Source organism: Microtus oregoni, unplaced genomic scaffold (genome assembly GCF_018167655.1).
Source record: "Microtus oregoni isolate MIOR12 unplaced genomic scaffold, Mior012 000005F_ref0000423, whole genome shotgun sequence".
Classification (NCBI taxonomy): domain Eukaryota; kingdom Metazoa; phylum Chordata; class Mammalia; order Rodentia; family Cricetidae; genus Microtus; species Microtus oregoni.
The window spans coordinates 40,885,505-40,911,872 of NW_024543064.1; the positions used below are offsets into that span (position 1 = coordinate 40,885,505).

A 26,368-nucleotide genomic window follows, 5' to 3' on the forward strand; every position below is an offset into this window, starting at 1 on the left:
AGGCAGGGCAGAAAATCTCAGTCAATAAATGGCGCCAACGTGGACAGCTAAATCCACTTAAAAAGAGTTCAGCATGGCTTCTTGGTAGCAGCATTTCCCAGGGGGGCTCTATTTGCTAGAGGCAAGCACATCTCATTTAGGAGAGGCTTCCTGACTCAGCTTTAGTTGCAAAAGCTCTGCAGCTGCTTTCAGAGGCCCTGCCAGCAAATACTTAAATGGTGTTCATGAATAGCCAATAGCATGCTTCTTGGTGATGGCAGGGACCTTGAAACTCCATAGAGTTGTGCCAATAAACATGGCTCCCACCAGTACCTCTGTTGTGAAACTAGACTCTCAGAAAGCTAAGGAATGGGGTGGGTTCTGCCATCAAAACTACAGTTTTCATTTTAGCCATATTGTTTAGCAAATTAAAGACTCATCTGGTCAGAAAAAGAGAGATATACAGTAAAGATAGATTCAGATGAAGAAAACTGCTAAATGGTTTACACTGTGTTTAAAAATTATATGTAGGCTTGGGAGAGAAAAGAAAAAAGATAAAGTTCTTAAAATATAAAAAAAGAAAGAAGCAGAGAAGTTGAGTATGGTGGCATACACCTTTAATCCCTACACTTGGAAGGTAGAGGCAGGTGGATCTCTGTGAGTTCAAAGACAACCTGGTCTACAGAGTGAACGCCAGGACAGCCAAAGATACACAGAGAAAGCTAGTCTCAAAAAAACCAAAAATTAAAAGTAAAAATAAAAGAAATAGAGTTTAAAATAAAGCCACCTAAAGATGAAAAATCCACACAAAGTCTGGATACTGTATGTTATTCTGTTGTCTTTAAATGGTTTAATGACTGAAGAAGGAACAGCAGGTGCTAAAAGACATTTGATTACAAATGCTGCTGGATTAATACAACATATATATTTTAAAAATGCTTTGAATTCAAAATTTAAGTAAAAAATGTTACTATGGAGAAGAGTTTATGTTTTTGTTTTCACAGCAAATGAGAGGCTGTGGATTATTCTGGGTTAAGAAAAATCAGTTTTGGTCAAGAAAGACCCCCTGAAGAATCTCCAATAGGAGTGGATGGTCCAAATGATCAAACATTTCAGAGGACCTCTGTTGGAGTTTCCTCTGAGTTCTACATGTATCCAGACCAGACTCAAGATTGCTGGCTGAGATGATCAAGACTCACAGAGTACTCCAGTCAGGACTTGACCATAATTCTAAATTTTCTTTAGGTCCCCATAAGATTATTAGTGCCCCCAATCAGCAGGAACTAGCCTGGAAAACTATGCTCACATTTCCTTTCCCCACAAAAAATGGATTATGGATGTTTGTCTTTGTTTAGAGTGTTGGTTACAAGTTGCTATGGTTATTGGTCAGGAAAAAAGCTAAACAAAGGAGATTAGATTCAGAGTTTTTGTTTAAAAAAATAAGGTGTGGGGGGAAATGCTGCGGGACAATGGTCTTCTATCCTGTAAAGATCTGTTGCTTGTATTTCTCTTAAAAAATGCTGTTTGACCAGTAGCCAGGTAGGAAGTATAAATGGAGTGACCAGAACAGGAGAATTCAGGGAAGAGGAAAGGCTGAGTCTGCAGTCATCACAGAAGAAACCAGACACAGAGGAAGCAAGATGAGAACGCCTCACTGATAAAAGGTACCGAGCCATGTGGCTAACATAGACAAGAATTATTGGCCAATTTAAGATGTAAAATTTTAATAAGAATCCTGAGCTAATAGGCCTATCAGTTTATAATTAGTGTAGGCCTCTGGGTGTTTCTTTGGGACTGAGCAGCTGTGGGACCGGGCAGGACAGAAACCTCTGTCAACAGCCAATTAACATTTTGTGTTTAATATTTTTAGCTATCAGGGAAATGTGAATTAGAGCCACTTAAATTTTTTGAGATTTTTATTTCTTTTTATATTAGGAGTGTTTACCTACATGTATATATGTCTGCACACCATGCGTATGCAGTGGTTGAGGAGGCCAGAGTGGGACGTGGATCCCTCGGGACTGGAGAGAACAGATTCCCTTGAACTGGAGTTACAGACAACTGTTAGCTGCCACGAGGTTGCTGGGAATTGAACCCAGGTCTTCTGGAAGAGTAGCCGGTGCTTTTAACCACGGAGCTGTCTCTCCAGATCCTAAATTTAAACCACTCTGACATTTCATCTTTCCCTAGGCAGCTGTTTTGATACATGGATAAAAGTGGCCTTAACAACTAAGCTGCAGCCACTCACTTCTATCCTGCATTAGTCAGTGTGGCTTCGGTCAAGGAAGGGTGTGTGTTAGGTGAAAGGGGGCATGCCGGAGTCCAATGAGGATGTTGAATTCCCTGGGACTATAGTTATGGATGTTTATGAACCACCATGCTGGTGCTGAGAATTGGTCCTCTGCAAATCCAAGTGATCTTAACTGCTGAGCCCTTTCTCCAGCTCTGATGAGTAAGTTTTGGGTACAAATTTTGATGCTATCTGAAGACTGTCCTATCACTCTCTGCACATCTGGGGAAATGGTACTGTGAGTTCTGCACATTTAGAGAAAATTTACTGATTAATATATCTAACAACTTTTATCTTTGCCGCTGTGAACAAGAGTTCCTGGAAAGAGTCTGTGCTGCTGAGACAGACTGATTATGAGTGCAGGGACTTGGGGAGGCTGAAATGTCACAGGGCTGTCACAGGGCTGGAGCCTAATTATCATATTTTGGGCTAGCTTTATTCCTAAACAGCCATTCCTTGTCCGTTTACAGATAAAATAGATAAAACCCTTTGGAAACCTATTAACCCTGCAGACCACTATCTTCAACCAAACCCAAAGCTAGTATCTGAGGCCTATAGGAGAGATTACCCCACCTTTTTGTAACCTCACTTGTGATGTATCCATCAATGTACTTTAAACTTGTCTTGGTTGGCCTGTGCCAGCAGGTCATTCTTCAGTGTCAAGTCCTATGGGGACCATGGAGTGACCATGGCATGACTATGGAATGAGAAAATGAAGAGGACAGCAGAGATAGGATTAGAAGTCTTACACAGGCTGATGGCTCAAGCAAGCAAATTTAGTAAGAAGAGCATCTTAAATACAGTTCGCAGGGGAGAAACGGACCAAGGTAAGCAGAAAGCTAAGTAGGCGATGTTGCACAAGGGGAACACGGAGTATCTCAGTATCGGGGAACAGCACACAGTGGCCTTGGGACTGATAGGTTCAGTCTCTTCAGGGAAAAGCCAAGTTCCCAGGAACTGACATCTTAATTTCTTCAAGGCCCTGACCCTAGACTCAACCTTGCCAAGACTGCCCCTGGACAAGGTCACAGAACTAAGTTCCATTTGTCCTTTCGTCAGGGCGTCTGCAAAAGGCTTGGGTTGGTTGGTTCTCAAAACTTGGTTTATAACTTTGTTCTGTTATGTAAAATATCATGAGACTAATTTCAAAGGGAACGTGGAACCTGGGATAAGTTAGCTCCATGTTTTCTGGGTCATGGTCACTGGAATTTGGTTCTAGAATAAACTATCTCCTATTCTCTTGGAGATGAGAGTCTAAGATCCTGAAGACGTCTTTTGCTGTTGACCTGGTGGAGAGAATGGAAACTGTAGTCACATGAACTTTATAGCCTGCTGACCTTAACTCTGTCAGAGATCACATCAGATCCTAGACCAAGAGGTTCTCCACCTTCCTAAAGCTGTGATCCTTTAACACAGCTCCTCAGGTTGTGGTGACCCCCACCATAAAATTATTTTTGTTGCTACTTCATAACTGCAATTTTAATGCTGTTATAGAATTGCAATGTAAATATTTTTGGAGACAGAGGCTTGTCAAAGGGGTGGCGACCCACAGGTTGAGAACCACTATCCTAAGCCTTTATGCTATAGAACCCATCTTTACGGTAAAGGTCATGTGTACTTTACAGAAAGAGTTTCCATATAGTCATGTCTTAAGCTTGTGCACATGGTACTGAGATAACCATTACTAGGAAACTTGTTTCCAAAATTATATTGCACTTAAATATGTCTAAAATAACCTGGTCTGGTGTCAGATTTCGAGAAGATGAACCGGGACTAAGTTGAGTTTTCCTTCTTACCTCATGCAGATCCTTTTGCTGATGACCATGATGCTTGCAGAGATCCCAGCAACAGTGGAAGCAGTCCTTACTGAGCCTGCTTGGTGTTCAGCATCAGAACTCAAAGGTTAGTCTTTGTTGTTCCCTTACAGCTATCTTGCTCTGATTCCACCTGGCTACTTTCCGTTGTACCTGAAACAAGTGTCCCCAGTTTCCCCGTTTGTTTCTCAGTTACCCTCCTCTCATAGCTAAGTCGAGTTTATGCATACACATCCTGAAAGATTTATTTTATGTGTATGCATGTTCTGGCTGCATGTATGTATGTGTACCATGTGTGTGCCAGTTCCCATGGAGGTCAGGAGAGGGGATCAGGTACAACAGAACTAGACTTCTGGATAGAACTGAGCTTCAGCTGTGAGTATCCCTGTGGGTGCTCAGAATAGAACCCAGGTTCTCTGTAAGAACAGCAAGGGCTCTTAACCACTGAGACTTCCCTCCACCTCCAAATACCCACCCTTCAATTCTAGTAGTCTAGAAACAAGAGGTGTCCTAGAGAGATCGTTCCGGCCAAATGATTCTTTCTTCCATGGAAATCTATGAGGGGCTCTTACCATCGGTTCTGAGAATTAGACAGGACCACAGAAATTTTATACAAATGAACACACGCAGTCCACACAGTCTCTGTCTGTCTCTCTGTCTCTCTCTGTCTCTCTCTGTCTGTCTCTGTCTGTCTGTCTCTCTCTCTGTCCTGTATTCTATGTTGCATAGGTTGGCTTCAATTCTTGGGCCCAAGCAATTGTTTTGATTCAACTTCCCAGGTAACTGTTCCAGTTGTCTTTCAGTTCTGGTTTTCATGGCAGTTGCATAATACGAAGTCAATTTGAACAGTGGATCAATGAATCACTGCTCCCGGAGGAAACGCAGGATTAACACAGGTCACAGTTATGTCAACCGAGCAACACAAGGTATTCCCTACCTTTTGTGTATGAAATAATTATTATTTACTGATTTTTTAAAAATATTCAAACAAGGCCAATAGCACTATAACTCACGTCTGAAGTAAGTTTAGCTAACATGTATCTGTTCCTCATAAGGTTTGTCACCAGGCCTTTTTGCATCTGGGAACAGCAGAAAGAATGGCAGCACTGTGTGTGAGAGAGAGAGAGAGAGAGAGAGAGAGAGAGAGAGAGCAGTTGTCAAGCAGCAGAACCGCCAGCAAAAGCACAAGAATCAAAATGTCCAAAAGGGGGAGTGTGGTAAGGACCAAGTCAGACCGTGGCACACAGTTGTTTGCAGTATGAGACCTGGATTAAGAGGGTAGATTGTTCCCTAGTCTCGCCTCCCCTGAGGATATGGCATTGGAAAACTTAAATTGTTTATCACTTCAAGTGCTGATTTTGGAGTTACAAACAGGTGTTAAGTAGGCTAGCTGACAATACAGATGTTTTAATACCAAAGCTGGGTGATGGTGGCGCATGCCTTTAATCCCAGCACTCGGGAGGCAGAGGCAGGCGGATCTCTGCAAGTTCGAGACCAGCCTGGTCTACAGAGCTAGTTCCAGGACAGGCTCCAAAGCCACAGAGAAATCCTGTCTCGAAAAACCAAAAAAACAAAACAAAACAAAACAAAACAAAAAAACAGTCGGCAGGCTGTGCTAAAAAGAACTTCAGACTGGTTAATTTGAACAGTATATTTGACTCCCCCCACCTCCCCCCGGGGGCAGGGTCTCTCTACATAGCTCTGGCTGTTCTGGAACTCACTCTGTAGACCAGGCTGGCCTCAAACTCAGAGAGATCCACCTGCCTCTGTTTCTCAACAGCTGGATCAAAGGTGTGCACCACTATACAAGGAATGATTCATAAGCCAGGCATCATTCATAATCAGAAGAGGCTAAGAGAACTCAGCTTTGGAACAGGGACAATATTTATAGACAGAACAATTGAGAAAAAGCACAGAAATAGCGACAGGCAAGCAGTTGCTTTATTTGGATATGGTCTGAACAATTGGAAATGCTCATAATTGACTGAGATCTGGGTGTTAACAACAATATACATAGTTGCTGTGTGGTGGCATATGTCTTTAATTTTCCAGCACTCAGAAGGCAGAGGCAGGAGGATCTCTGTGAGTTCAATGCCAGTCTGGTCTACAGAGTGAATTCCAGGAGAGCCAATACTACACAGAGAAATCCTGTCTCGAGAAACAAAAATAACAAACAACCCCCCAAATATATATATGCATATACATTCATACATGTGTGTATTATATATATTATATACATGTATAGAGAGAAAGAAAAAGAGAGAGAGAGAGCCATGTTAATTGTTCTTTTTTTAAAAAGACAGGGTCTCACTTTGTAGCTTGGGACTTCCTAAATAGACCAGGCTGGACTTGAATTTGTTTCGAGGTACATCTATCAGAGAACAACACACGGGCAATTTTTTCAATTTTTTCTTTCTTTTCTTTTCTCTTCTTTTCCTTTCTTCTTTCTTCCTCCCTCCCTCCCTCCCTCCCTCCTTTCTTTCTTTCTTTCTTTCTTTCTTCTTTTTTGTTTTTTCGAGACAGGGTTTCTCTGTGTAGCTTTGGAGCCATGTCCTGGAACTCACTCTGTAGACCAGGCTGGCCTCCAACTCAGAGAGATCCACCTGCCTCTGCCTCCCTCCCAAGTGCTGGGGTTAAAGGCGTGAGCCATTAAGCCCGGCTCTGACTTAACTTTTAAAAACAAGCTATCCACATGTAGAATTCTGACTTTATTAGTCTACATCGTGCTGTAGTTCACACACTGATTGTTGAAACTATCCTCTCTAACAGATACAGAACGTTTCTAACACTCCAAAGAATTCTCAGGCTTCCGAGTTTCCTCCATGGCTAGCCCTCCCATTTCAGATCTTCCCTGTATCAGGGTAAAGGGCGGAAGCACAGAAACAAACACGGAGTGGCGCAGATGCCAGGCTATAGGATTTTTGCTCTCCAGCTTGAGAAACTTTGCTTGGATCTAGAACAGTCAATCAATGGCCCTTTGAAGGGCTCGCCGCTAGAACCGCCGCGCGTGCGCAGACGCTCTACACGCTCCCTCTGCCCGATCCCCGTCCCACATCACCCGGCCCCGCCCCCGACGCCGAGGCCCCGCCTCCGACGCCTAGGGCTGGGTACCGGGTCCTCAAAGCGCCCCGCTGAGCGCAGGCTTCGGTGTGCTGGAGACGGCTCCTGTCGCGCTTTCCTCTGCGTCCGCTGCTGGAACCATGCCTTCTGCCGCGTTGAAGTCCCCGCGCCTGCGCCGCGTGTTCGTGGTCGGCGTTGGCATGACCAAGGTAAACGGAGCTGTGAGGCCCCGAGGTGACAGGGAAGCATGGCCGGTGAACGGCCACCGTCCGCACTGCTGTCCCATCCCTCCTAGAGTCGCGTGGGCTTCAGAGAGGCCACTTGGGAGTTTATGGTGTTGCTTCTAGGGTCGAAATGTCTCGGGTTTGTTCTCTCAGCTATTTTTTTCTTCGCCTTCCTGTTTCCCCCTTTCTCGCTGCCGAGCCTATGAAGGAGCCCCCAAGATAACCCAGACCTCACACTCCTTAGATTCTAAATCCCAGGTGGCTCACATCTTTGTGTACTGTGAGCTTTCGGAGCTGCAGCCAGAAAAGTTCGAGGTCATAGAGGACTATGTAGCAAGACCTTGTTTCACCAAGCAAAGCAAATCAAAACGACAGAAAAACATTTGAAGCTTGGACAGAGGCCAGGGCTGAACGACAGAAAAAAGAGGAGATCGTGAATGCCACCAGCTCTGTAGTGGCCATAGGTGCCCTTCTCAGATAACAGCAGGTGCGGCTGCAGGCGGTCTTAAGGCAGGTGCAAGTTCCCTCCATCCTCTGACCACAGTGCTGTTTCTGATACCAAGGCGACCAGAAACGCCCATAGCCTCCTCTCAATACCCGGACTCCCCTCCGTGCCTCAGTAATGCCAAGTTACCTGCAGCTTCTGTCTTAATCTTCTGCCACTTTGCATCCTAGTGGCACTACTTGCTCCTGCTGACACCCCCTGGTTAACTTCTTTGAGCTCTTAAAGGGACAGTTCAGGTCTTATCTTCTAGTAAACCCTTGATTATCTTGGCTTACTCACAGAACCTTGAACTTAACTCTGATTTACTTCGATACACTGAACTGTTTTGTTTAGATGTCTATATTCTCCTAATGCATCGCTACAGGGTGGGTACCACGATTATTAGCTACTGTATCCCCCACAATGATAATCCCTGGTGCCTAAAGACAATGACTGTTAGTTGATCAATATTAGACGGCTATACTTTGTGAAAGAGTTCCTTGAGAGATTTTTTTTTTCTGTGAGAAAACAGCCTTAAATTTTATATTATCTTCCCCCCACCTCCAAGACAGGATTTCTCTGTGTAGCTTTGACTGCCCTGGAACTTGTTCTGTAGACCAGGCTGGCCTCAGACTCACAGAGATCTGTCTGTCTCTGCCTCCTGAGTGCTGGGATAAAGTCGTTCACCAGCATTCCTGGCAAGCTTTGTATTATCTTAGTAGCAGGCTGAGAGCTTGCAGCTCACTGAAGCATGCAAATAGAAAAGCTGATGGATAGTTTACAAAGCTTAGAGAGTATCCCACTGTTTCTTGGAGGGGGAGCTTCTGATACAGGTAGGTAGTAAAAACTTTCTAAAGTGTTTTCTAGCTTAAAAAAAAAAATAGAAAGACAGCATCTTACCATATAGACCTTGCTGGCTTCCAACTTCTGATCCAGCTGCTCAAACCTCCTCAGTGCTGGGATGCAGGTGTTCCCCCACCACACCCTGCTCGCATGTCCCATTTTAAAGTCTTCCAATGGTTGTTTAATGGCTGTGTATATGGACTGTATAGAAAAAAGCATATTTTCTGAAAAAATACGATACACTTATCCCCCCCCCCCCCATTTGAGAGGTTGAGGTAAAGAGACATTAATATTCCTTGGAGAAGAGGAATGGAATAAAAGATGGTTTTATCATTTAAGCATATGTTCAGTACAGGTGCTGTGTGTTAGATGTGAGCAAAGATGAGGGGGGAAAAGCAAGTTTGGGCTGGGGCTCTAACTTTCTTGGTAGAGTATTTGCCCAACATGCAGGACCCTGGTTCCATCCCCAGCCTTGCATCAGCCACGAGGTGATGCACACCAGAGTTCCAGCACTCTGAGGGTGGAGACATGAGAATCAGAAGTTCAGGGTCATCTTCGACTTTCGTAGCAGCAAGTTCAGTAACTTGGATTACATAAAACCTTATCTTAAACAAAGACTGAGGCCTAGCAAGAGGGTCACTGGGTGAAAGTTCATTCCATCAAGCTTGACAGCAAGTTTGGTCCCTGGTCCTCATGTACTACAAGGAGAGTGCTGACTCCTTTTAAGTCCTCTGACCTCCCCATGTGTACTGGAGAGTGAGTGGGCCCTACACACACACACACACACACACACACACACACACACTTGCACGCATACACACTCACACACTAACAAAATGAAGGTAGTTTAAAAAACCATATAAACAAACAAAAAAGATGAAGAAAGAGAAAAAAAAGATAACTTAGAATTTTTAGCTAAGCATGGAAGATTGAAGGCATGAAGTTATCTCTTTTTCTTCCCCAAATCTCATTAAATCAACGAGTAACAATATGCATTGGAGCAGAAATTATAAGGACAGATGCCAGAAAATATTAGAAGATTAAAAGAGGACAGAAGCCAGTTTGGTGACACACCCCTGTAGTCCTAGCGCTCTGTAGGTGACAACAGAATTATCTCAAAACCAAACAAACCCAACTACCACAAAGATCCTCCATGTGGTGTGGTCTTCCTAGCTTTGTTCTTAGAAAACACGTCCAAACATACAAACACATCCATACATACGTTTCTATACAAACGTCCTGCCATGGGTCGGGGGCGGGGTGGGGGGTTATTTGAAATGACTTCAGGGAAAAGTCAGCTTGCTATGACGTTGTCTTCTGGTGAAACTCAGTAGATGGTAAACTCTGCTCATGCTCAGAAAGCTTCCTTTAAACTTAAAAAAGTGTGTGTGTGTGTGTGTGTGTGTGAGAGAGAGAGAGAGAGAGAGAGAGAGAGAGAGAGAGCGCACTCAGATGACAACTTTACAGAGTTGATTTTGCCCTTCCATCTTTTTGTGGGTTGTGGGAGTCTAGGTCACCAGACTTGTGTGACCTACTGAACCATCTTGCTAGCCCCGTTCTTACTTCTTGTAAATTAGTTGTTGGTACCCAGAGCATGCCAGGAAAATGCTTTAACACTGAGACAAGATCTTAGGTTTTGAAGATAGGAAGTTTGAAGATAGCCTGCACTACATAAAAAAATCTTGTCTCAAAAAAAAAAAAAAACCCCAAACAAACCCAACAGCAAACAAACAAACCAACAGATAAAGCACACTGACATACTAAAGTTGAGTGGGAAGTATTAATGTGAGTATATGAGATTTTTCATCTTTTAAAAATACTTAGTTTTGTCTCTTCAAGACACCTAGAAACAGTAACCATATCAGTTATATTCTTGATGTGAAGACTGAGGTCTTGAAATATCTTTTATTTTTTCCAGAGAAAGTATCTTATTTATCCCATTCAGGCCTCAAACTCTGTAGCTGAGGATGACTTTGAACTTCTAACCTTCCTGCCTCTACCTCCTGAATATTCAGATTACAGGCGTGTGCTGTCCTGTCCTGTTTATGTGGTCCTGGAGATAGAACCCAGGGCTTCATGTGCGTTACTCTGCCAAGTGAATTATCCCTCCAGTACCCTAGCCCTTGAAATATCTTTTCTATTAAGAGGACTGGTTGACTGGAGGAATTACAAAATCTAGGTGAGGTAAGAAATGATTGAGATAGGTTTGGAGAATTTTGTCATAATTGTGAAGAAATCAGGGCCCACTTGGGTTATGTCAAGAGTCAGGTGCCAACTTGCAAAAGTTCTCAATGACCAAAGCTTGGACAGTTTGAACTGTGTGTGTGTGTGAGAGAGAGAGAGAGAGAGAGAGAGAGAGAGAGAGAGAGAGAGAGAGAGACAGACTGGAAGACCTCAGGGGGTATGCCTCAGATTCTGTCTGCCTTGTTCTTTCATGATGGAGCTTCTCCTTTGTCTCTGACTCCCTAGGTAGGTTGGTAGCTGCCCAGGGAGGCCCTGTGATCTGTCTCTGCTTACCCTAGGTATGGAATCGTAGGTAGGCGGACTACACCGGGGATTTTTAAGTGTGTTCTCAAACGCAAGGCAAGCATTTTACCAGCCACTTCCCCAGTCCAACCATTTGACCTTTAAACACAATAATGGTTTTGATTAAAGCCCATTACTTTTGTCTCCAAATAATTCTTTTATATCTTAAAAGCAAATCTTTGTAGGACATTAGTGAACCTGTTTGTTCTCTTTTAAACTGGCAAATAAAAGGAACCAGTCATCTAGTTGTGGTTATTACAAATCATAAAATTCAAGTTCCTAGGAGAAAATCGGGAATCCTGATAGGAAATTATATAATATCAAATTTGGAAGAAGTGTGTAACTTACAGAATTACTGTTTTGTTTGTTTTTTGAGACAAGGTCACTCTACCTGGCCCTGGCTGTCCTGTAACTGATTTTGTAGATCAGGCTGGCCTTGAACTCACAGAGATCTGCCTACTTCTTGCTCCTGAGTGCTGGGACTGAAGGCATGAGCTACCACACCTAGCTAGAATTACTCATTGTTTTTAGTTTTATTATATGTTGAGACAGGATCTTATGTAGTCTCAGGCTGCCCTCAAACGCCCCATGTAACAGTAGATGACTCTCCAATTCTTGACCCTCTTCCCTCCACTTCCTGAGTGCTAGGATTGCACCTGGGAGCCCCTGCACATGTTTTATACAGTGCTGGGGGAGTCAAACCCAGAACTTTTTGCATGCTAAGCAAGCACTCTGTCTGCTGAGATACAGTCTCAGCCTTGGAACCACTGTTTTCTAGATGACCAATGGATAATGTTTGTTCTGAAAGACAAATTTGTTAAATAATCGAGTCATTCGTTTATGGATCCACTGATTGGATCAATAAAGACTTGAGATTTGACTGTTTGTTTGTGTGTGTGTGTGTGTGTGTGTGTAAACTCTCTCCTGTTATTTTGTGGGACCTGGGGACTGAATTCACATCAGGTCTTTGAACTAGTGTTTTTACTACCAAGCCATCTCACAGACTCTTCCCTTCCCTTTCCCATTTGTTGACATATGGTCTCTCTACTTTGCCCAGGCTGGCCCCAAACTTCTTGGGCTCAAGTGATCCTGCTGCCTCAACCTTCCTTGTTGCTGAGATTATAGGCACTCATCACCATGCCTGGGTCAAAGCACAAGATTTTTTATAACACCTTATGAATTTCCACATTAAAATTATTTCTACCTGTTGAGTTTTACTTAGTATTAAAAAGAAATATCCATGGCAGGGGTTGTAGCTCAATGATAGAATGTTTACCTACCACATATCAAGACCCTGTTTGTTGTTGTTTTTTTGTATTTGTTTGGCTTTTGTTTTGTTTTTCCAGACAGGGTTTCTCTGTGGACTTTGGAGCCTGTCCTAGGTCTTGCTCTGTAGACCAGGCTGGCCTTGAACTCACAGAGATCTGCCTGTATCTGCCTCCTGAGGGCTTGGATTAAAGGTGTGGACCACCACCACCCGGTGACTTTTTTGTTTTTTGAGGCAGGGCCTCATTCTATAGCCTTCACTAGCCTGAAACTTGCTACGTAGACTTGACTGGCCTAGAACTCATAGAAATCTGCCTGCCTCTTCTCTGCACCTGAGTGCTGGGATCAAAAGTGTGTGCCACTATGGTTGGCCAGGCTTTGGGTTTAATCCCTAGCACTATTTGAAGAAAGGATTAGAAAGAAAGAATAGGGCTGGGGAGAAACCTCGATGGTCAAAGTGCTCACAAATCTGGATTGCTAGAACCCATGTAATTACCAGGTAGGTGGCCAAGCTGTAAGTCCAGCATTGGAGTGCAGAGACGGGATCCCCAGAGCAAGCTGCTGCAGAATTATTCAGGTTGAAAACTCTGGGTTTGAGTGAATGATTCTGCCTTGATGACTAAGGTGGATAACCACAGCAGAATGAATCTCAATGCCAGCCTTGGGCCTTCATGTGTATGTGTGCGTACGCATGCCTGTTTGCCGTGCCAGCGCAATCTGGATAGCTGAGACTGGGGGGGAGGGTGCTGGGATTGAGACATGGAGGCTTCTTTTCAGGTGGAAGAACAGCAGCCTTTATTTTGCCCGGAGCTAAAGACTTTTATACCTCTACTGCTTCTTGTGGAAAACCACCTGCCAGAAAGAACACAAACATCCTTGTCAATTACAGACCGCAAGGAAGTTCTGCTGTCAGTCAGGGGGAGTGAGGGCAGCTAGATCACAGCAACTCCCCCTGTCTTATTTTATAAAATAAATGGTGCCTGTCCTGTTACTTTGCGTAGAATACCTTGCCTGTCGTGGGGGTTAGCCCTCTAATATTCCCTGTCTTAGGTGGCATCCTGCCCCCAATTATTGCCCGTCCGTGGCTACCCAGACACATAGCCCTAAACCAAATATCCCCAGGATTGACAGCGCCAACGAGCCAGACCAGCTCTGCAACCATCTAGCACGCACTAACTGGATGGTAGAATTAACAAAAGCAGCATTCCAAACCCCTGTCATATGACGGTTGAGTTCCATAACAGTAGCAGAAGCATGCAATACAGTGCCAGGAGTAATGCATATAACATGATAAAAGCTAGAACATGTTAGCTGTTGAAAAGTCCAAAGATAGTTCACTTCTCCTGAACCAGAGCCACTTGTTGGTTCAAGGTCCATATTTGTCTGGGAGAGAGCGATTCTGGCAGCAGTAGCTGCGGTGGCAATAACAGCAATCACAGCTGCGGTGATTCCAAGGTCTCTCTTCTGCCGATCTTCTGTGGTCCAGCACTTGTTGCCATATTTACTGATACTCCTGACACTGCCGTGGTGTCCCCCAGGCTGGGCACTGACTGGGCCAGGGCAACATGCTTTTCACCACTGCCACCTATCAAAGCTGTGTTCCAGCTGCCTTCTGACATGGAGCGGAGCAGAACTCAGGGAAGCAGGCTCGCTGCTCTGGAACCATTGACGGGACCTCACTTTAACAATCTTTTAGGGAATTTGCGTGTTGTCAACCTGTCTGGCTACTTCCTGCTGAGTGGGGGGTACTGCATTCTTGCGGGTATTTTACATCAACATTTCAGGGGGTCTCGTCTCGGTGAATCAAACCACATAAATTTGCAATGAATCCACAGGTTCTCATCCTCTGTGGAGACAAAAGCAGAACCTCTTTTCCAAAGCATCAAATCCTTAGGCCCATATTTTATTTTTTTTTATTTTTTATTTTATTTTATTTTTTTGGTTTTTTTCGAGACAGGGTTTCTCTGTGGCTTTGGAGCTTGTCCTGGAACTAGCTCTGTAGACCAGGCTGGTCTCGAACTCACAGAGATCCACCTGCCTCTGCCTCCCAAGTGCTGGGAGGCCCATATTTTAAAGTCAAAATACCTTTCTTAGCAGTTCCCAGAATCAAATGTCTCCAGTCCAGAACACAAAAGTCAACACAATCAACATAATAACATACATCTGTACATATTCTATCTTTTTGAGGCCCTCAATTCACCCTCCTGCCTCCTCTTTATTACTTCCCTACTGGCCAGTCTTCCACAGGGCATCCCTCAGAGTATCTCTGGGGATGAAGAAACACATACTCCTTTTAATCTGACTTGGCTTGTTCCCAGTCTGGAACATTTAAACCCCCTCTCGTAATAAACCAGGGGCTAACTTGAGCTATTGTTTGTACAAAATCTTCGGCTGTCTTCCTTGTTACTTCCGTGCTTTGTTGCTTTAAGAGTTTCAGTTACTTTTTGAGGCCTTCAGTTCACCCTCCCGCCTCTTCTTTAAACTTGCTAGTCTTTTGGAGGGTGTCCCTCAGAGTATCTCTGGGGATGAAAAAAAAAACACATTACCTTCCCCAATACGCTCCTTGATTTAACCAGCAGACGGAGCTACCCTGTTCACGTATCCCCACTTTCCAGATCTTGGTGGGACTTCCACTTGCCCGTCTGGGGCAGCCTGGATAGCTGAGACTGGCGTGTGTGTGTGTGTGTGTGTGTGTGTGTGTGTGCGCGCGCGCGCGTGCGCGTGTGCGCGCGTGTGCTGGGATTGAGACATGGAGGCTTCTTTTCAGGTGGAAGAACAGCAACCTTTATTTTGCCCGGAGCTAAAGCAGAAAGAACACAGACATCCTTGTCTATTTCAGACCACAAGGAAGTTCTGCTATCAGTCAGGGGGAGTGAGGGCAGCCAGATCACAACACCTGTTCACATGCGTAGTGCACACGGACATGGAAAAAAGGAATATTTAAATTTATCTAATTGTCTATCTGTGTCAGGTCAGATTTATTTCATAGACTTCAACCAAAGCAATGTAAAACCGGAGATTAACCTGAAGATATGAGCAAGTATCAGATATGACTCTATCTCTTGGCAAGCCAGATTTCAACAGGAAGAGCAGCAGTGTGGGGCCTGGTGATGGCTCAGCGGGTGCTTGCCGCCACGCCTGATGACCTGAGTGTATATGGTGGAGGAGAGAACCTCTTCTTCTAAGTTGTCCTCTCTGCACACTAAATAAATAAATGGAAAGTTTTCTTATTTTGTCTCTTACATTGGTCTTTGCCAAATTATTCAGTACTTAATGGTGCTAGTGTTATTGCCTATTTTGTATTATATTAGAAGCTCCCTAAGGACTGGATGTTTTAATGTTCAGGGTAAAGGAACATGGTGGATACTTGAGAGAGAGGGAGAGAGAGAGAGAGAGAGAGAGAGAGACAGAGAGAGAGAGAGAGACAGAGACAGAGACAGAGAGAGAACACCCTATGTGTGAAGATCAGAGAATGATGTTTGGGACTCCATTCTTTCCTTCCATGCTGGGTTCTGAGGCTTAAACCTCGGATTCTCAGATTTGTACAGGAAATGTTTCACTTGCTGGCCCTGTTTTTTTTTGGGGGGGGGGGGGGTGTAGCAAGCTTCCTGCCATGATTATAGGCCTTGGCCACCATACCTGGTTACTCTACCCACTTAGCCCAGTACAGCTGGGGTTTTTTTTCTTTTTTGAATGAATGACTGAATGAATTTCTGTGGTACTGTTGTAAAACGAAACTTTATACCTGTTTTTATTTATCATTCTTTCTTTTGTATTCTAGTTCATAAAGCCTGGAAGTGAGAATTTAATAGATTATCCTGATATGGCAAAGGAAGCAGGTAACTGAAAAATATTTTCCAACATTGAATAGCTTATTGTGTGGTCTGTGCTTATTCCATGTGTGGAGCAGCCTTGTAAGCACAGAAAGAAACACAGTCGTGGGGAAGAACTCCGTGGAGCTTGTCTGTGGGTGTGGTGGACAGAGAAGGAAAAGATACATGGACGTGTTGAGCCGCCGTGTAGCTAGAGCAGAAGGCATCAAACACTTTCCTGGGTTATTAAGCTGTGGGTTGGGATGGTGTCAACTTTGCCAGCTTGGCACAGCCTAGAATCATCTGAAAACGGAGTCTCATCTGAGGGATTTTTTTTTTTTTTTTTTTTTGTCCAGGTCAGATTGGCCCATGGGCGTGTCTGTAGGGGATTAACACTTACGGATGTAGGAAAGCCCAGCCCACTGTGGGTGACACCATTCCTTGGGCAAGTGGTCCAGAGTTGTGTGAGTTACGCATGAGCGTGTGAGCAAGACAGAAAGGGAGCCAGTCAGCAGTGGTTTCCCTCAGTGGTAGACGGCGAAATGAGGGGCAAGCCAAATGAGCCCTGTCCTTCCCGCAACAGACGACAGCTAGGACAGATGGCAAAGGCAGCTGGGGAAAGGAAAGTAGGGCCATTGTTTTGGTTTCTGTTCTCTTACTATGCAGAGATACCTTGACTAAGGCAATTTAGAAAAGAAAACATTTAACTGGGGACTTGCTTGCAGTTTCGGAGGGTGAGTCCACCGCCATCATAGTGGGGAGCATGGCGGCAGACAGGCTCTGGAGCAGCAGCTGAGGGCTTTCGTCCTGATCCCCAGACAGCAGGCAGGAAGAGAGCTAGCTGGGCTTTTGAAACCTTAGAGCCGTACCCCTAGTGACACACCTCCTCAGGCATGGTCATATCTCCAAATCCTTCCTAAGCGGTTCACTAACCGGGAACCAGATATTCAAATTCATGAGCCTTTGGGGCCATCCTTGTTCAAACCTCCACAACTGCTAAGCAGATAACGTAATTCTGATGTGTGTTCCCTGTAGTTATAACAAACCAGGGTTTTCCTTTCCTGGGGAAGGGATGCTTACATTTAAGATGTAGCTGGATGCCTGTATGATGGTTTTACCTCTCTTCGTTTTAATGAACCAACCTGGAGAATTCTTTTTCCATCACTAGGCTGAGGCATACCTACATGAAACGATATACTTTGTTATTGTTTATTCTAGTGAGAACTAGTACTGGAAAGACTTGGATAAACAACACTTAGGAGCAGGAACTCAAAGACTTGGCTTCACATGCAGGACCCCCTAGTCTAGAAACATTTGGTGTTCATCAGCTGCCTGTGTTCCCCCAGAGAGACCTACATCATTTTCTTTCTTTTTCTCAGAAAGGGACAAATTGGGAAATCTTTGCACTGTTGAAATAACTAGAAAAATGTCAACTCAAGAATGGTAGGAAAGGAAAGAGGTGGAGTGGTTGGGGAGTTTTCATGAGCTTAAGTTTCTGTTGATTCGGAGTTGATTATAGGCCATCTTGGGCTGCACGAGAATAGAGACTCTTAGAATTTGTGTTTATTTTGGGATGCAGTTAGGACAGAGGACATCAAAAGGAAGATAGAGAAAAGCGGTGCAGTAGCGTGGAAGAGAAAGGGGGCTCTAAGCTGATGTGGTGGTGACGTTGTCATTTGAACTGAACAGACAATAAAGAAATCAGTGGCATCTGAAGGAAATCTCACTGAATTTGCCTTACCTGAAGCCACTTTGTCAAGTGCTTTTTGATGAACTCCTCTTGTTTTTCCAGGCCTGAAGGCATTGGCAGATGCCCAGATTCCTTATTCCGCTGTGGAGCAGGCATGTGTTGGTTATGTGTACGGTATGTAATAAACAGAATGCTCTAAAATTATGCACATAAATTTGATAACAAATTCATAATGAATGTTAAACCTCAGGAGTGTGCTGGCTCTGAGTCATTGTTCCTGGCTTTGTGGTATTAAAACAGGAGACAGATTAAAATACCAATTTTTGGAGTTGGCAATATGACTCAGTTGGTAAAAGCTTTTTCATAGAACTTAAAAAATATTTCTTAGCTGGCCATGGTGGCACACGCTTTTTATCCCAGCTCTCGGGAGGCAGAGGCAGGCGGATCTCTGTGATTTCAAGGCCAGCCTGCTTTACAGAGCTAATTCCAGGACTAGTTCCAAAGCTATACAGAGAAGCCCTGTCTGGAAAAAATGAAAACAAACAAACAAAAACAACAACAACCCCCCAAAAAACTAAGTAAACAAAACAAAAACAAAACCCCATAAAACAACAAGCAAGCAAGCAAACAAACAAAAATTTTAGTTGGGTATGGTGGTGCATACCCATAATCTCAATGCTTGAGAGGCTGAGGCAGGTGGATGCCTGTGAGTTCCCAGCAGCCTAGTCTACCTAGTGAGTTCCAGGACAGCCAGAACTACATATTGAGACCCTGTCTGTTCCAGCGTTCCTGCCTTTGTGGGCCATGTTATTTGTGAGGGAAAGTCATGTTTGTATTCAGTGTGGGTCACTTTTTTATGTAAGCCTGGGTACATACAGAACCTTAGTGATAAAAGATTTTTTTTTTTTTTGAGACAGGGTCTCATGCAGCCCAGGCTGGCTTGAAATTCAAAGATGGTTTTGAACCTCTGATTCTATTGGCCGTATCTACTGAGTGATGGAATAATGGGAGTGCCCCACCCCCTACCTGTACGTAGTGCTGGGCATTGAACCCAGATTCTTTGCATTTTAGGCACACACTCTCGTAACTCAGCTACATTTCTTAGCCACAAAGCTCCCTGAAGGTTTTTTTGGATGCAGTTTTCACATTATTGGCATGGTGGTTTCTAACCTGTAGACTTCAGCAGTTCTTCCACTTTAGCCTCCTAGGTAGCCAACACAGTCTGTGCTACTGAGCATGGTTTAAATTGTGGAATGTTTATATGAAATAAATGGTGACATTTAATCATATTGTGATGGCCTTTAACAATTTATGTGTGAGAATCAAGTGTCGATGAACCATCATTTCCTTTATCACACAACTCTGTGTGTGTTACTGGATGTGGTTTTTTGAAAGAAAATGGTCCCCAAAGGGAGTGGCACCATTAGGAGGTGTGGCTTTGTTGGAGTAGGTGTGGCCTTGTTAGAGAAGTGTGTCACTGTGGAGGTGGGCTTTGAGGTCTCCTATGCTCAAGATAACTCCCAGTGAAACAGTCTACTTCCTGTTGCCTACAAGATGTAGGACTCTCAACTACTTCTCCAGGACCACGTCTGCCTGCATGCTACCATGTCTGACCATGATGGAATGAACTAAACCTCTGAAACTGTAAACCTCAATTAAATGTTTTCCTTTATAAGAGTTGTCATGGTCGCAGTTTCTCTTCACAGCAATAGAAACCCTCACTAAGTCACCTGGCTATTTATTTCCTTCTCCACCTCTGTAGCATATAAAGAAAGTGTAAGCTGCAAGGTTGTGATTAAGGACACAGTATAGCAAGTACCAGGGTGCAGGTTCCCATCCTGGCTGAAACAGAAGGAGACAGGAAGAAGAAGCCGTCAAAAGTGCATGCTTCTTTACTGCCCTGTGCGATGTTCAGGCCTGGAATCTGAGCTTTCAGGAGGCTGACAGGAGACCTGTTGTGAATACTGGGCTATCCTGAGCTACATGAAATCCTGTGTCAAAAAAAAAAAGGAAAGAAAGTGCATATAAACATTTGTTGTGACCACTTTTTATATTTGCACAATAGGAGGTAGTGCTGTGCTGTTTCTGACTCAGGTCATTGTGCATCACTGGCCTGCCTGTGTAGGACGCTAGGGTCAGCAATAGCAGTGAGAGAATTATCACGTGGGCATTTCTATGCTGTGGATGTTAAAGTTCTTACCTGTTTTTCTGCAGGTGACTCCACCTGCGGGCAGAGGGCTATCTATCACGGTTTGGGACTGACTGGCATTCCTATAGTTAATGTCAACAATAACTGCGCTACTGGTTCTACGGCTTTGTTTATGGCCCGGCAACTAATTCAAGGAGGTAAGGCGTGTTTGCTTATTATTATTATTTAAGGTTGTAGTTTGTCTTGTGTATGGGTGTTTTGCTTGCTCATATATCTGTGCACCACATGCTGTGACCGCAGAGCCAAAAGATCTCCTGGGGCTGGAGTTACAGATGGTTGTGAGGCCCTTAACCACTGAGATGTCTCTCCAGCCCCAAAGTGTTTGCTTATTGCTCTAATGTTCTTTTTAATTTTTTTTTCTAAAATATGTGTTTGTTTGTAGTAATAAGGGCGGCAGGGCTGCGTCCCCAGCACCAGCCGCCCGCACGGCTAGCTTATGCCCGAAATAACAACACACAAACTGTATTCATTTAAACACTGCTTGGCCCATTCTCTTCTAGGCTAATTCTCACATATTAATTTAGCCCATTTCTAATCATCTGTGTATGGCACCCCAAGGTGCGCTTACCAGGAAGATTCTAGCCTATGTCCATCCTGGGTCGGAGCTTCATAGTGTGCGTCTGCCCAGGAGCCAGGAGCATGGCGTCTCTCTCAGGCGTCTGCTCCGGAGAGCAGAGCTGTCGAGACTGAGCTCACTTCCTCTTCCTCCCAGCGTCCTGTTCTGCCTACTCCTCCCACCTATCTTTCAACCAATAAAATGGGCCAAGGCAGTTCCTTTATTAGCCAATGACCTTCCTCCACCATTTGTTTGTGTGTCTGTGTCTGAACTCACCAAGGCACATGTGTTGAGGCCAGAGGACAACTTATAGAAGTTGGTTTCTTCTTCCACCATGTGGTTTCTGGGGAATAAACTCAGGTTGTCAGGCTTGGTGGCAAGTCCCTTCATCTGCGGAGCCATCTTCTTGGTTCTTGTCCTTAAATAAATACGGGGTTAATGTCCCCTTTTAATCACTTCGCTGAGTTGCCACCAGAGAGAGATTGCTTTATAACATACTAACATATAAAACATACTGCTTTTAAAAAGAACCTTTTATTATTTGTTTTTGTGGTATTGACAATGAAACCAAGGGCCTCGAGGACGCCAGGCAGACACTGTACCGCTAAGCAGTATTCCCCAGTGCCTCCCAAAGGCTTTATTGAAATCAAGTTCCCAAATCATGAAGTTTACTCTGATGAGGTGGTAGTCATATGTGCAGCCTTCATCATTGTGTATTTTAGAGCATTTTATCACCTGTAATGAAAACCTTGTTTCAGGTAGTAAGATCCCAGCTCCAGAGCATCAGCAGCTGGCGGTCCTTGTTTCTTCCCCACTGTGGGCTCTCACTCCTACCACCTGCTGTCTGTCTCTGCAAACTCATCTGTTCCTATCTGTGGCGTCGTGTAATACATGCCTTTTGTCACTGCTTTCACTCAATTTGTTGTTTAAAAGTTCATTCTTAGAGCACGTGTCAGTATCTTATCACCGTTTCTGGCCAAATGATATTCTACTTCATGGCTAAGCTGTATCTTATCTGTGTGTTCATCTTTTGATGGACATTATTGTTTATTTTTTTGGCTGTTATGAATAACGATCCCATAAGCAGCGTTATTTGTGCACAGTTTTTTTGGTAGACAAATATTTTCATGTGCGCATGTCTATGTTTATATCTATATAAAGTATATGTTCCTATGTACCATAGTCTCTGTTTCCAAATATACTGGGCCTTTTTATTGGACCCTCTTCTAGTCCACCGATCTGATAATTGTTCCACTGCCCAGGGCTCTGAATTTTGTAGCTTGTAATCTTACTGCGTAAGCTGGTGCCCTTCAACCTCTTCTGGGGCTATGCCATCATATTGTTTGATAAAGTTGATGCCCCTCTTTCTCCTTCCTTGTTCTCTTTCTCTCTCCGTCCTCCCTCCCTACCTCCTCCCTATCTGTTTGTCTCTCCCTCCTTTTCTCTCTCTCTCCCTCTCTCTCTGTTGGTCAAGTGCACTCTCCAGCAGTTTTTTCTTGTCATCTCTTGTTCTTCACTTGAACTTTAATATAATTTTTCAAATGTCCTTTCCCTCAAACAATTCTTTTGAGATTTTATTTGGAAACCCCTTTAAATCTTAATTAAAATCATAATTAAATTTAACGTATTTTAAAAAATTACAGTAGCTTAAATTTTTTTATCTTCTATTATGTGTATGGGTGTTTTGTCTGCCTGTATGTCTGTGTACCAGGTGCATGGCTGGTGCCCATGGAGGCCAGAAAAGGTGTTGTATCTCCTGGAACTGGAATTACAGATGGTTGTGAGCCACCATGTGGGTGCTGGGAATTGAACCTGGGTCCTCAGTGTTCTTAACTGCTGAGCCACCTCCCCAGCTGCTATAAATAGCTTTTTTTTTTTTTAAAAAAAAAGGTTTATTATATATACAGTTTCTGCCTGCATGCACATCTGCAGGCCAGAAGAAAGCACCAGGTCTCATTATAGATGGTTGTGAGTCACCATGTGGTTGTGGGAATTGAGCTCAGGACCTTTGGAAGAACAGCCACTGCTCTTAACCACTGAGCCATCTCTCTGGCCCCTGCTTTTGTACTTGTTTTTTCACTGAAACATTTCACACCAATGGAAAATTTTATTAGTATAATGAGATTCAGGGAAGGAATTAAGCACTGTCTTGATTTTCTCAGTAGGTAAAGGTATGTGCCATCAAACCCAACAACTTGAGTTTGGTTCCTGGAATGCACATATGCACTGCTCAAGCTAACACAATAAGTGTGAAAAATAATTGTCACTGTCATTTTTTTTTTTGTGGTTTTTCGAGACAGGGTTTCTCTGTGGCTTTGGAGCCTGTCCTGGAACTAGCTCTCTAGAACAGGCTGGTCTCGAACTCACAGAGATCCGCCCACCTCTGCCTCCCGAGTGCTGGGATTAAAGGCGTGCGCCACCATCGCCTGGCTGTCACTGTCATTTTTAAGTTATTAAACCTGAGGGGCTGAGAGACGACTGGGTAAAACGTTAGCTCTCCGAGTGTAAGAGTCTGAGTACAGATCCCTGTCACCCATGTAGAAAATCCAGTCTTAAAGGTAGCCAAGCACTCACTACATAGTGATACCCTGTCCACAGGTATGGTGGCCTATACCAGCAATCCCAGTGCTGGGAAGGTGGAGACAGCAGGGTCCCTGGAGCTTTCTCTCTACCTAGAATAGGCAAAGCAGTGAGCTGCAGGTTCAGAGGGAGATCTGTCTCAAAAGCAAGGTGGGGAGTGATTGAGGGAAACCCTTACTGTTGACTTTTGGCCTCATGTACACACTAGTCTGTATATCTGCATGTGCACCAAACACAAACATAAGTGTATACATATGCACAAATAAACAATTCTATAGGGTTATGGTATGCTGTTGACAGAGGTTTCTGTCCCATCCGGTCCTGCAGCCATTCAGTCCCAAAGAAACACACAAAGGTCTACATTAATTATAAACTGGTTGGCCTATTAGCTCAGGCTTCTTGTTAACTAATTTTTATATCTTAAATCAACCCATAATTCTTGTCTGTGTCAGCCACATGGCTTGGTACCTTTATCAGCAAGGCATTCTCATTTTGCTTCCTCTTGGTCTGGGTGACTACTGCAGACTGAGTCTTTCCTCTTCCCAGAATTCTTTCTTATTGTCCAACTTCAACTTCCTGCCTGGTTGTCCCTCCTATGCTTCCTACCTGGCTACTGCCAATCAGTGTTTTATTAAAACAATACAAGTGACAGGGTACAAGACCATTTCATTGTCCCATAGTAATATGCATTTTATTTCATGTAAATTATCTATCTATATTTTTGGGGAACACAATCTGTCTGTGTAGTCTTAGCTGTCCCAAAACTCACTCTTTAGACCAGGCTGGCCTGGAACTCCCAGAGATCCACCTGCCTCTGTCTCCCAAACGCTGGGATTAAAGGTGTATGCCACCATACCCAGAGTAGATTACTGTTTAGATTGAGGTATTTAATTGAACATTTTGTTGAGTATCTGGAAATTTGAAATTTCAATATAATTGCTTTTCCTTTAAGGTGTGGCAGACTGTGTGTTGGCTCTTGGGTTTGAGAAGATGGAGAAGGGATCACTTGGAATGAAAGTGAGTCTTGTTTATTATTGTTTCGGTGTTTTAACACTGTGAGAAAACTGTCTATCTGACCATCATAGAGCATGTCAGTAAGTAGCAGAGAACATGATTTGATGTTTTAAAAATACATATATTTTAAGATTTATCTGCTTTTGTTTCTTTGCACAAGCATGTGTGTGTGTGTGTGTGTGTGTGTGTGTGTGTGTGTGAGTGTATGTGTGTGTGTTTCCATGCCATGTTGTGTGTATCTGTATGCCTGCTCAGGATTTGGACTTATTTGGTTCTCCCAGTGTGGATGCAGCTAACGGAGCCTGAGGTACTTGAGTTCTCTCAAGTGCTGAGCCTTCTCTCTAGCCCATGATTTGACAGTTTATTTGATTATTACAGACAAGCCTCAGCCTCACTTTGTAGTTGAGGGTGCTCTTAAACTTCTAACTCTCCTCTCTGGGCAAGTTCCTTGGTATTTTAGGAAAAACAATTTGTTGTTTCTGTGTGCCGCCCCTAGGTAGTTCTCTGTGGAGAAGCTCCTGTTCGGCCTCTGTTCCGTGTTTATCCCATGTTACGTCCTTCAGATAACTTGGTACAACTATCCAGTTTTTGTAGGTTGCCATGCAGAAGCAACACTTCCTTCTAAGAGAAGTTTAGAGTTACTATTTTGAGCAGGAGGGGCTGCCAACCTGCTGACCTGAGGTTGACCCTGGGACACTTGTAGTAGAAAAAGAGAACTAGTTCCTGCAAGTTCTACTCTGACCCCCCCCCCCCCACATCTTGATAATCTCATGCCCACACCCACCCACCCCACATACTGAATAAAGAAGCTTTTTAAAGAAGGGATGCTTTCTTACAGAGAGTATCTGTCACGAGAGTACACTTTGCTAGTAAGTAACTGAGGAATTGAATTTTAAATTTAATTTTAACTAATTTAAGCTTAAATGAATACTCTGTTCCATTACTGAAAAGTTTTGAGTGTATTTGGGATAACTTGGGCCCATAAATCTGTTTTTACAACCGTCATTTCATGAAATCTAAATATAATGTGTATTGAATACTCCCAATGAAAATTTACTTCTAAGCCAGGCGGTGGTGGCGCACGCTTTTAATCTCAGCACTTAGGAGGCAGAAACAGGCGGATCTTTGTGAGTTCGAGGCCTGCCTGGTCTATAAGAGCTAGTTCCAGGACAGGCTCCAAAGCTAAGAGAAACCCTGTCTTGAAAAACTAAATAAAAAATAAATAAATAAATAGATTTACTTCTACATTGGGATGTGTCATAGGTGTAAAATATACAGTTTTGTTGTTTTGTTTTGTTTTTTTGTTTTTTTGAGACAGGATTTCTCTGTGTAGTCCTGGTTGTCCTGGAATTCGCCTTGTAGACCAGACTGGCCTGGAACTCAGAGAGATCCCCTTGCCTCTGCCAAGTGCTGGGATTAAAGGCATGTGATACCGTGTCTGATTTATACACACTATTCTGAAGACTTAATTTGATAAAAGAATATAACTCAGGACGCAGAGGCAGTTGGATCTCTGTGAGTGCGAAGCCAGCCTGGTTTACATAGTGAATTTCAGGATAGCTAAGAGCTCACCCTGTCTCAAAAAGTAAAATATCTCCTGTTTTTACATTGATTACTTGTTTAAATGAATATGAATATATAAAGCAAATTAGCTATATTTGAATTTTTCAGAATTATATTTGTGTATGTGTGTGCGTATTGAGGTGGAGTGGGGAATGGTTAGGTGTAGGTTTACCATGGCCTGCTTGGAAGTCAGAGGAAAGCTTACAGGAATCGCTTCTCTCCTTCCACTGTGAGGGTCCCGGGGATCAAACCCAGGTCGTTAGGCTTGGTGGCAAGTATCCCCAGGATACCACTTAAACAGATGAGCGATGGTGGGAAGTGGAGAGATCTAGTCAGCAGGGCCACAACAGGAAGAGGAACAGATATGAAGGATGCAGTCACCTCAAGTCCTTCTTCAGGGTGCTGCCAGGATCATTAGGTTTAAACGAGGGCAGAGGTACACATAATTAAACAGTCTG

The 26,368-nt window shown here is 43.7% G+C and overlaps 1 protein-coding gene across 1 annotated transcript in view; it reads left to right on the plus strand.

Annotated features, from left to right (window-relative positions):
- The first annotated feature begins 7,180 nt into the window (after nt 1-7,180).
- Nucleotides 7,181-26,368, plus strand: part of Scp2 (sterol carrier protein 2) — an 80,451-nt gene continuing 61,263 nt past the window's right edge. Inside the window, exons 1-5 of the mRNA XM_041652803.1 lie at nt 7,181-7,352; nt 16,268-16,325; nt 18,091-18,162; nt 20,203-20,334; nt 24,286-24,350. Coding sequence (XP_041508737.1) covers nt 7,284-7,352; nt 16,268-16,325; nt 18,091-18,162; nt 20,203-20,334; nt 24,286-24,350 — 396 coding nt within the window. The 5' untranslated portion in view covers nt 7,181-7,283. The remainder of the gene's footprint in view (nt 7,353-16,267; nt 16,326-18,090; nt 18,163-20,202; nt 20,335-24,285; nt 24,351-26,368) is intronic.